We start from the raw sequence: 11,529 nt of genomic DNA, 5'->3' as shown, positions 1-11,529 counted from the left end.
CTCAGTGTCATACCGCGCTGTCAGATAAACCAAAAATGTTTACAAAGCTGGACCAGATGATCACGCCGTCTTCTGGAAACAGACGAGGGCAGGAGGCCGAATTCATCTGCAGATCCACAACAAGCAGATAAGAGGAAGAGAAGCTGCTGTGGGATCGCACACAACAGCCTGCTAAATCTGTCTGACTCATTTCTGTGGCTGTGGGACAAGAGGCGCGCCGAGTCCTAACCTCAGCGGGGCCTTCGGTCGTTCCCTGAACCCACCGTCCCATGACTCCCTGCTGCTGCACATGTGAACACACCAAAGTGAAACCGCACATATGCACAACTATGGGTATTGTTCTAATTTGGAGATGAGCACATGACCCCCCGTGTGTATAAATATTGGAGTACCAAGGCAAAGGGTTTCAGTAGACGAGTGTTGTCCTCTGTTTTCTTCTTTGGCAAAGATCTCAACAAGCAGCCGGTGGAACAAGATGAAGCTCTGCGTTGTGTTTGTGCTGACGGCCCTGCTGGTGCTCGCTGACGGTAAGAGACGCAGAAACGCTGACGTAAAGTCCAGGAACGGGGCGAGTTTCCAGGGGGAAAGCAAGCAGTTGGAAGTGTTTTGTTATTGTAAGAAGAAATATTTACCTCCATAAACATTGTGGTTATTAGGACGCAAGATGGAAACACTCTGGTGCTTTTGCGATAAATATTTAGGAGTTTAACAAGGAATTGGAAACCTTACGTCACATTTTTATTTTTTTATTTTTTTTGGCAAGAAATGACTTATGCCATTATTACTGGTTTTTCTTTAAGTAAAGACAGTAGATAACAATTTTAGTTCGTTTGTTGGATTGTGAAATGTATATTCTTCACAAATGAGTTTAAAAAACCCTAAATTAAGAATTTTATGGGCTTAAAATAATTATGCACAAAAAAACAAATCCACATAAAGTCTTTGCAATTAAAAGACAATTTCAAATAAAACTCCACTCCGACCTTGATATCACCTTCGTGCAAATCTGACCTTTGCGCTTCTGAGTCACATCCCGTCATGAGTGCGTGTGAAACCGCTTCTCATGGAGCGATGTTTCGTCACGCAGCACCGCCTGCTGAACAAAACTCGCCTGCGTTCAGCGGGGAACGTGGAACTGTGCTTGTTGCGTTGTAAATTTTAATGTTCGAGTTGTCAAATATCAGGAAGGCAGCCGGAGGACCAAAAGAGGAAGCAGAGCGGTTTAATTTCACAAGTAGTTGGATGTGATGAAACATGCTCATAAAAGTGGGAGTTGCCAAGGTTTGATTTATGAATTGGGAGTTTATTTAGATCCTTATTTAGATCCAAAAGGAGAGCTTATTCTTCCTTCTTTGCAGCAGAATCCAAATCTCCACATTTTGTTATTTTACAACCAGATATGTCTCTGCATATTAGGACTTTGTGGAAGAGGGAGTAAGGAGAGCTCCATTTGTGGGGAAAAAGAAAAAACATGTAGAGGAAGATGCTCTGGTCTAGACCAAAAGGTATTCATATAAAAATATGGCCCAGTCAAAGTACAGAAGTAGAATCTGCAGCGAGCCTTGGAAATTGTCACTTTCCATCCAGTCTGACTGAACCTGAGCTACTTTGGAAAAATGAAAAGGCAAAAATGTCTGTAGATGTGCAAAGCTGGTAGAGACTGTAACCGGAAGCTCAAGGAAGCGAATACATCATGCTTTCTATTTTTTATGTAAAAAAATTAATAAAAAATCCAAACCATGCATCATTTCATTATTTAAACTTTTATGTTACTCTTTTATTTTTGGAGTAACATAAACAGTAAAACACCCTACAGTTTGTATTTGTAACCTGCAAAAATGTGGAAAAAAAATCAGAGGTACCAATTATTTTTCAAGGTTCTTTAGTCGATTTTTTTCATTTAGTTCTGCAAGTTATCACGAGATGTTGAGATTTATGACCTCTCCCAGGTCCCGTAATTAGTTAAACACCGTCAGTTTTGGCTCACGGATGAAAATAAGACTCAACAGGCCTGTGTGTTTTACTGAAACTGTGTTTTCCGTCTGACAGGAATGCCGCCCATCAGCAGGGATCTCAACACGCACTGCAGGTGCCTGCAGGTCGAGTCCAGGATCATCCCAGCGGAGAACCTGAAGAGCATCAAGCTGGTCCCCGAGGGGCCCAACTGCGCCAAAACGGAAGTCATGTGAGTGAATTGGAAATTAAAAAAAAAAGTTTGGTTTTACGTCACAATGCTGCAGCTAAGATCGATTTAATTTAGGTGTTAAACTAGATCGTTTTCACAAATCACTTTTAAATTCATCTTATGAACAATGCAAATCAAAACAAAAGTTTGCATTTGATTGAATATAAAGATACTTTGCCTTTACGTGAAAACAAACAAATTCAATTGGATTAATTTCAAATACAGTTAAGCACAAATTTTATTTAAAACATAGGTATGTTAATTTAAAAAAAATCTGATTCAGGCAGATTCTACCATGAAGGCATACTATTATTATTATTATTATTATTATTATTATTATAAGATAAGAATAATATGAGTATTGCTGTTATCAGCTTCCATACTGGTTCAACATTAAACAATAAAAACATCACAGTAAAATACAAAGTAGAGCCATTGATCTCAAAAAGATCATTCTACTTATCGACTATTTGCCTGTAAATATGCCATTCAAGTGTTATTTTCGGTCAACATTAAGACACATTAATATGATTATATGACTGTAACACTTAATGCCAATTGCCTCCCCTGATAAGACATGTGCAAACAGTTGAAATGAATTCATATTTAATGAAAACACCGTAAATCTGACAAAACCCAATTGTTAAGTCGAGTGAATTTGTTCTGTGGAGGAAGAATCCTGCAACAGGAAATCAGTTGAACATTACCATCCACCCCCTGTTTGCCGGTTTTTTCTTTTAGCAAACTCCACATGTTTCTGTTTGAAATGGCAGGCTGGTAATGGAAAAAATAAATAAATAAATGAAACACCAAGCAGAGCTGTGTGGTTTTCACAGAAGCAGACTCGGTGCTCGGTGTCTGCTCAGTCTGATCTGTGCTAACCAGACAGAGTCACTACTTACTTAAACTCAGATTTTCACAAAGTGTTTGATAAAGGAGCCTGGAACCAACATTTCTGGCTCAGCATTGCAACTCTTAATTGGGAGACACAACCTTGAGCTTTGAGGAGTTTCTTCCTTATCTTATGGTTCCTCCTTAAGTTCCAGCAGCATAAATCTGGCCGCAGCTGGAAGAGGCAAAGTAGATATCGTTTTGGGTTTGACAAAGAAGCAGAAGCTATTTTCTAAAACTTCACTAACATAGGCTAAAAAATTGTTTTTTTTTTTGTTTGTTTGTTTGTTTGTTTTTGTTTTTTGTTTTTTACTCTATTACTAAACAGCTGTTAGGTTTGTAATAAGCTCTTACTGGTTATTATGCAGCTTTGTTGATGCTATATGTTTCCCCTCCGTTCTGCCATAAAATATCGGTCCACTTAAACAGAAATGGGCCTGTGTCACATCATATTTCTTCCCTACAGAAACAGGAAGTTGCAAATTACTAACTAAAAATTCCTTAAATCTGATCAACTTTTGAAGTTAAAACCCGCATTTCTGTAGTACGCCACAGATAAAAAGAAAAAAAATTGTTAAAAGCTGAGTTTATTTTTAAGTGTGGAGGACATAACCTGTTGTTTCTGGGTCTGAGCAGATCAATTAATCAATCAACTTTATTTATACCATTAGGTCGATTTGGTTACAGTGAGTCCGTTTTCTTGCCAGACAGTAAAACTTATAATCCAAAATGGACTGGTGCTAAATAAAGAAAAAGTAAAATAAAATAGAATAAAATAAATACGGACTCAAATACAGTATCCTGATCAGATTAACTCTGATTCACATGGCAGTCGGACGTTTTGTAACACAACTGTTCAGAATAATCTTACAACTTGCCCTCATTGTGCACGAGGATTGTGAAATACGTCTCCCAACTGCATGAGATTACTATGAAAGATTACAAACGACCTCTGCTGAGTCACTCGTGAAATCCACACAGTACTGATGATGTTAGATATGATCAGATAAAACAACCAGCCTGGATCACTGCTGGATGCATGGTGGAGCAGATACGGTGTATGTAAATTCCTCTACATGTAGGTGTTTTCCACCCACTCCACCCATCTAGAGTGTTTTGTTTTTTTTTTTTTAAGATTTGTTTCATCCATGAATTTGACATTAGAGTAACGCTGCTCTCGTTCTGTCGGTCAGAGCCGGGCTGGTGAGCGGGGAGAAGGTGTGTCTCAACCCTCAGTCCGCCTGGGTGAAGAAGCTGGTCCAGTTTGTCCTGGAGAAACAGACCCAGAAGAAGAGAGCCGCTCCCAAGACGAAGGCATGAGGATGATCCTGCACGCCTCCAAACGCTGATACCTGAGCCATGATATTACCCGTTTCATTACATTATTTTCTTATCTCCACTTTTTTTATATATAATTTTAACTCTTAAGATGTTTTCGTTTTTCACTTTTTTTTATATAACCATTCGTATACAAACGCCGTACGTAGCAAATATGTAGCTTTCTAACATGAAACTCTCATCCAGTAGCAATAAATCAGCTTAGGTGAGGAAAAACTCATGCTATGAATTGTTTTTTTGTTGTTTTTTTTTATGTGAGGCTTTAATAAAGTGTTACTTCTTGTATTAAGTGTTGCACTTTTCTTTCTTTCTTTGGTTGTAAATTATGTCACCGTTAAGCACATCGTTAACTTGAGACTCGTTAAAAGGACGTTTATTAGCTCCAGCCATCGGGTCTGGCGCTCAGGTTGGGTTTTACTGGACTGGATGAAGAAACCATAACATCGCTTAACATTTAAGAATCATTTTTATTCAAATTTGAGTTAAAGGCCTCAAATTTGAATGCTTTGAACTTCAACTTAATGTTTACTTACTCGCAGGGAAATAATTTATTTTTCTTAGACATGTAGTTCTTTCATATAATGACTGAAAATTACAGTAGCTCTATAGTAATAACTCAATAAACAATAATAAATAAAATTGTGTTTCAGGTCCTCAAATTAGCTTCAGGAGCCGCTTAAACATATTTACCTTACGTGAGACTTCTGAGTTTTTGAGATTAATTTAAGAAAATCTGTGCAACAGTCGCACTTTGAGGCAGCCATGTTGGATTTTCATAATGAAAGATAATGATAAACCTCCGACCTAGAAACTGAAAAGCGTTTTCTCTCTGACTGGAACTCAGCCACAGTTATTTCATCTCATAACATTCCCACTGTTGGGCCAGGACCATAATCAGAAAGCTTGGTTAAAAACATAATTTATTGCTTGGCGGCTTCGCAGCATCCCTCCCATTAAGCTCCGATAATAGGTGGACAGACGGTGGGGACTTTCTGGAACTGGTCGTGTTCCTAGGAACACGCTCATTGCGACAGAGCAGCAGTTACAGAAAAAGGCGGTGCTGAGAATTTCACATTGATCATGTAAACAGTGTCAGTGGACAGTAACAAGACTCGTTTCTGCTTCAAAGCAGTTTAGTTTTGATAAAGGATGTGAATTTAAACTCACACTGAATGGAACTGACTCCACTGCTGCCAATCGCCCAGAAAGCTTTAAATAAACTGAGAATATAACCATTTTTTTTTTCGTTCAAAAAAAGTCCAAACTAAATAAACTAACAAGTGTGTTTATGTTACCAGAAAAAAAAAAACTGTGTTATTCCTGATTGTCTCTTTTCTATTATAAAATCTGTAAGTTAAAAGATGCTTTCAGGGTTTCCTGCTTTTTTTCACCATCAGTTTGGAGAGAAAAACTTGAGATGCTTTAAGGTCTAAGCCGACATTTAGACAAACAAAACTGAATTTGAGGAAGTTTCTTTGCTGCTCGGAGATGCAGTCGTGTTTCTCAGCTGACCTCAGGTTGTCTTACAGGTGAGGCATCATTTTCCAAGGTTTATCTTTTCACAAGCAGAAGACAAAGCGTGAAATGTTTTTTTGTGACAGCGTGTCTGGGCATTTGACTCATTCCCATCAGACTCTTTTTTTTTTTTTTTTCTCGCTGAGAATTAATTCGACATTTTTCCAAGGAAACACAGTCAAAGTTCAGGGAGAGGCAATGCCAACAAAAACATGTTGTAGGGCACAAAGAGACCATTGTAAGCTTTGACAGTAGTGATAAATAATCCCACGGCCTGAAGCGGTTAAACCGGTGTAGAAGATGGATGGAGAAATAATTTTTAAAAGTATGTGAACAAAATAAACTGCTTCAATTTATCCTTTTTCCAACATGTAATAAACACTTTAGTACGACGGCATCTCTTACCATCTGTACGCTGACGACACGCAGCTTTATGTCAGATTTTCTGCATGTTTCCTCTCCAAAGCTTCAGATTTAATAATTTGGTGCCAAGTAGCATAAAACATAAACACACCATAGTGTACCAGGTAATATTAGGAGTCTCTTCAGCTTATTGTCCTTAAAAAAAACCTAATAACTCATTCATTCGTTCATTGCTCCTCAACAGGAAAACGTGCTGAGTTTTCCGGTGAGATGACGTAACCCTTTCCTGCAGGAAACCACGTCTGCAGCGCCTGCGTCCAGCTGCCGGTCTCCGAGAACATTAACAAGATGTCAAACACTGTGGACGAAAGAGACAACATTCAAAATGAATGAAGGAGTTTTAAAAACAAAATAAATAAAAAATAAATAAAAAATCTCTCTCGCAGACGGACGTTATGGCTTGCCTTGATTAACGGCGAGGATCTTGGAGTGGAAATTCTTTGCGTTGTTTTTCTTCACCATGTACTCGTCCACAGGGAGCCTGGCGGTGCGGACGCTCAGCTCCGCCGCTCTGGAAAGGCTCAGCTTCTGCAGCAGAGAGCCCGCAAGGCAGAAAACGAACTCGGTTATTTATTTATTTGTGAGCCAAAGCGAACAGTGACGGGGCTGGGCTCATGAAAACCATCAAACTATGAGCTGGTTTCTATTTTTAAATGTGCTGAATTCACCTTCTGGATGCTTTCGTCCACCAGGCCGCCGAGGACGTAAACTGTGTCAACGTCCACTGTCTGCAAAGCTGTGATAAATGATAAAACATCGCGGGCATAAGCAGTACTTCTTCAACATTTAATGCCGCTATCGTTTAACTTAACATTTGTACGTGAGACAGTTTAAATAAAGTTGCTAGAAATATTCGCTGTTGCGTTGCAGCAATAAGGTTCTGGGTTCGAATCCCAGCTCAGGTTCTTTCAGTACGGAGTGCGACATTAAGTTAATTCATCGTGTATTGAAACACGAGAAAATACGATGGTAAAGTGAGGAATAAACACTTAAATGATCATATTTTCTTTAAGAATGCAACAAACAAAGAATGTAAATAATAATTTTCACCTTTAATTGTTTGAAAATGTAATAAATAACGGAAACATTTAATTAATTATATTTTTTATGTATTAGATTAATTTCCAATATCACGTGTATCTAAATAGTTATTTAATAACTTGTTTATATATTGAATTGCGGCCCTTTAGGTCTTCAAACGGTGAGAAACATTCGGGCTAATTGCTCCCTCTAGTGGGCAAAACATGCTTTACAAAATCTACAAGTTCAGCGACTTGAACTGCAAACAAAAAGGTTGGTAATGTTTACATGTAGGAATAGCAACAATGGTGCAAAAATAGTTTTGAATATAATTGAAAAGTTAATTTATTTTAGTAATTCAACTCAAAGATGGAGCTCACATTTTATATAGATTCATTATATTTTCATTATAGAGGGTTAGGGCAACACTTGAGTTTCACTTTTTTTTATTAAATTAAAGAAACAAATAAACTTTTTATTGATATTCTAATTTACTGAGCTGCACCTGTATATGAAAGTACATAAATAAAAATGACCAGACCTTCTTGGGCATCTGGGGTGAGGTAAACGACCGTTTCTGAAGGGAACAGGTCCAAACAGCTTTCCTCTGTTATTTCCATCTACATTCAGCAGACATAAAAAAAAGCAAATGAGATCGAGGCAACAAGAAATCCAGCATGAAAATGAAGAAACATGTCGCAAAAAAACAGCTGAAAAGTTCAGTATTACTTTTACTTTTTGTTCAAAACAGTTTTGCAGAGACTTTTCTGACTTTTTTTTTTTTTTTTGGTAAGAGGATAATCGGAGACTGATCGAATCACCGCGTAGCCGAGGAAGCCGTCGTTCATTCGGACACACTCCCGGTAGAGTCGGCTGTCCTCCCTCAGATCCGTCAGGAACAGGTGAAACGGCCGAGTCGCCTTCTTGTTCGACCCGTACAGCCGTCGTAACTGGCCCGCCAGCCGGCTTATCTCCTGAGCGAGAGGGAAGTTTTTATTTCTTACGTTCACTTCGACACAGAGGACGGCAGGTAAGAGTAGCTTCAACGTACTTTCACTCAAGTAAAATTAAAACGTCAGCCACCCAAGACATGATTAAAGTAAGAGTAAAAAAGTATTTGGTAAAAAGTCTACTCTAGTACTGAGTAAATTATCTAATTATCAATCATTTAATATTTAAAAATCACATGATCAGACGGATCAAAAATAAAGTTAAGTGGAAATTTTGGTATTTTAAGGACGGAAATGACAATAATTCATATAAGTAATAAAAAACAGCAAAATCAGGCAAAAGACAATTTATCCAAATCAGGTTTTTTTTTTTTCAATAAAAAAACTTAAGAAATTTTAACAAAAACTATTGATGCGGGTCTGTGTCTGGTGAATGTTTGATTGAAACATGTTTGGTTTTCATTCAGAAAATCCAGAAATTTTACTCAAGTAACAGCAGCGATACTTCATGATAAAATTACCCAAGTAAAACTAAAAAGTACAACGTGGTAAAAAAAAAAAAAAAATACTCCTAAAAGTAAACTTTTTAAAAACAGTTACTCCAGTAAATGCAATTGACTCTGTTTCTGCGGGATTCGTCTCCGGACAGAGAGGATCGTCACCTTGTCAGACATGCAGTCTGTCATGCTGAGGTCCACGCAAAGTTTCCGACCCGTGGAGCGAGCCTCTGCTAGACGCTCTTTGGTGATCGCCTTCATGACTCGCTTGCTGAACTGAGCGGCGTCCATGTCGCCACCTTTAAGAGCAGAACAACGCATCATGAAAAGTCGACGAATCAGATCGTGACCCTCAGCGTTTGTTGATTCTCCTCGGCCTTCACCTGATTCCTGGGCGCGGTTCAACCTCCGCCTCTGCTTCTCTTCTTTGCGTTTGCTCTTCTTGGCAGCCAGCTGCCTCTCCCAGTGTCGCTGCTTCCTTAGTACGTTCTTCTGCTCATAAAATAGAAAAAAACATAAAAAATAAACCAGAAACACTTCACTTCACAGTCATTGGCTGTTTTGTGTTGGTTTATTTCATAAAATCCCAAAGACATTAAAGTTTTTGCTGAAAAAGGTCAAGGGTTAAGAATACCTTTACATGACACTGTACAGAGATATTAGATTTTTAAGACACAGTAATCAAAGAATAAAGTACTAAAAAAAAACATTAAAGAAAAATTAGATATCCATGAAGCTTTATATTGTGTTAATACTTTGATTCTTTTCAGGAAAGCAAACAGGATTAATTACACTGTTTTAGGTTAAGATAATGTCTTAAATGTACATAATTATTAAAAAATACAGTTATTCTGAAATATGTTTATATTTAAGGTAATTATCTCCAGAGGGTTGGTTGGTTTTAGACTGTTATAATTAAAAAAATAAAATAACTGCTGGATTAATGGAGATAATGTCTTTGTCATAATAATAAAGAGGTCAGCTAATTTTTTTGTGCAACATAAATGTGGTTTTTAATCATAAAATCATATTTTTAAGATAATAAGACTACTTGCAGTATATTTATATGAGTCTGATAATTCTGCATAATAATCTATCTATCTATCTATCTATCTATCTATCTATCTATCTATCTATCTATCTATCTATCTATCTATCAAGCATATTAGTGGGTGCAAAGTTTGTAAAACACATTTAGATCTCCGCAAAAACTTTTGACCATGACTGAATTTTAAAGACAACCTCACCCAAATATCAACTTGTGGATTTCTTAAGGATGTGTTCTATCTGTCCTACTTACAGAAGAACACGGTGCATCGCCTCCCTCAGCTTTTCTTTGCTCTCCATCAGGATCCAGGTCCATGCGCAGCAGATCCATCAGCTCTGAAACCCCATCCAGATCCGTCTCACACGTTTCTGACGAAACATGTCGCTTTTCACTCAGAGACATCACTGGCAGAAAAGAAAACCTTATTTTTACTCGTAAATCTCCGAATATCTCTGTTGTTTCCCAGCAAATATCACGTTAGGGTTGGAGTTGATGATCAAGACGAGTGTCAGAGTTTGGTGGCGCAGAAAAAGTCTGACTTGTGTCGTTATCGTCACACATAACGGGATCCTATTACAAGAGCTCGCTGTTATTGTTAATGTTTTGTACTTATGTCAACCCACAAACTGTAACACGCTGACACAACAATAAATGTTAGCAACGAAAGCAAAGACTTGAACTGCATGGGACACCATGCTTGTTTTCAAAGGACTTACTTCCTGGTTACGAACACGTGAGATTTCCGGTGAGTGACGTCACAGTAAACAAAAATGAAGTGTGTCGATAAAATGAGAATCAAGTACCGATTATTTTAAGTTATATGATTTGTGTTTTTTTTTTATATACAAAGTAGTGAAGTTATAAAGAAATACAAATATAAATGTGTCCCTTTGAACAGGAACGTTTAATTTGCGCTGATTCACCAGAAGGGGGCGATGAGTGCTTTAATAAAATAAAATAAAATGAAATAAAATAAAATAAAATAAAATAAAATATTTGTTTCAGTCAAACCAGTATTTAACTTTCATTGGAAAAACTTATTCAGAGTTGTTAAAAATTATAATTAACAACTAAAATGGAATAATTTTCATGCATAGTTATTTTTATTTTTTTATTTCTATTTTATTTTTTAAGAAAGGCTGATTTATGTTTGACATTGTAAAACTCTAGCTCTGTCAATTAAAAATTCCTCGATATTGATGCTATATTAATACTTGCTATATTAATATACCTTATTTTTACTCGTAAATCTCCAAATATCTCTGTTGTTTCCTAGCAAATATCACGTTAGAGTTGGAGTAGATGATCAAGACGAGTGTCAGAGTTTGTAGTTAACTAGTTAACTACAGTTTTAGTGTAGTTAACTAAACTCTTATGCATAAAGTTGCTAAATCGTTAAAATGACACAAAATTTCGAAGGTCCGTGAACGTATCTTTTCTCAGTTCAGTTCTGAGAAACTGCAACATTATTTTGTGAGTAAAAGTTTAAATTTAAATAAAATTATAATTATTTTAGTTATTTTATAAAACTGTAACATTGCTCCACTAGCTAAGCAGAAAACTTAACTTGAAAGGAACTTTTAAATTGGACGTAGCCTGGGGCCTGGCTATAGCATTTTAGCAACCATGATCAGGTTTGGAATTATCACTAATAATAATTAT

The 11,529-nt window shown here is 37.1% G+C and overlaps 2 protein-coding genes across 3 annotated transcripts; one reads left to right on the top strand and one right to left on the bottom strand.

The window, feature by feature from the left end:
• The first annotated feature begins 382 nt into the window (after positions 1–382).
• On the top strand, positions 383–4,699 carry cxcl19 (chemokine (C-X-C motif) ligand 19). The gene is made up of 3 exons (XM_007563614.2): positions 383–527; positions 2,050–2,185; positions 4,270–4,699. Exons 1-3 carry the CDS (start codon positions 476–478, stop codon positions 4,394–4,396), a joined length of 315 nt encoding a protein of 104 aa, XP_007563676.1. The 5' UTR covers positions 383–475; the 3' UTR covers positions 4,397–4,699.
• Positions 4,700–6,001: 1,302 nt separating this feature from the next.
• trmt10b (tRNA methyltransferase 10B) lies at positions 6,002–11,188 on the bottom strand. 2 transcript variants are annotated; one of them, XM_016677201.1, is made up of 9 exons: positions 11,097–11,188; positions 10,120–10,289; positions 9,203–9,311; positions 8,985–9,118; positions 8,194–8,346; positions 7,914–7,992; positions 7,021–7,088; positions 6,757–6,880; positions 6,002–6,650 (listed from the first exon to the last, which is right to left on the bottom strand). In XM_016677201.1, the coding sequence occupies exons 2-9, from the start codon at positions 10,267–10,269 to the stop codon at positions 6,520–6,522; spliced, it is 948 nt and encodes a 315-aa protein (XP_016532687.1). In that variant the 5' UTR covers positions 10,270–10,289; positions 11,097–11,188; the 3' UTR covers positions 6,002–6,519. The 2 variants fall into 2 exon arrangements, with proteins under 2 accessions (XP_016532687.1, XP_016532686.1); XM_016677200.1 differs by lacking the exon at positions 11,097–11,188 and having other exon boundaries at positions 10,120–10,664.
• Between the last annotated feature and the right edge of the window lie 341 nt (positions 11,189–11,529).

This window comes from Poecilia formosa, unplaced genomic scaffold, assembly GCF_000485575.1.
Source record: "Poecilia formosa unplaced genomic scaffold, Poecilia_formosa-5.1.2 Scaffold149, whole genome shotgun sequence".
Lineage (NCBI taxonomy): Eukaryota > Metazoa > Chordata > Actinopteri > Cyprinodontiformes > Poeciliidae > Poecilia > Poecilia formosa.
The sequence above is the reverse complement of the archived record's forward strand: the minus strand, read 5'-3'. Positions and strand labels throughout refer to the sequence as shown.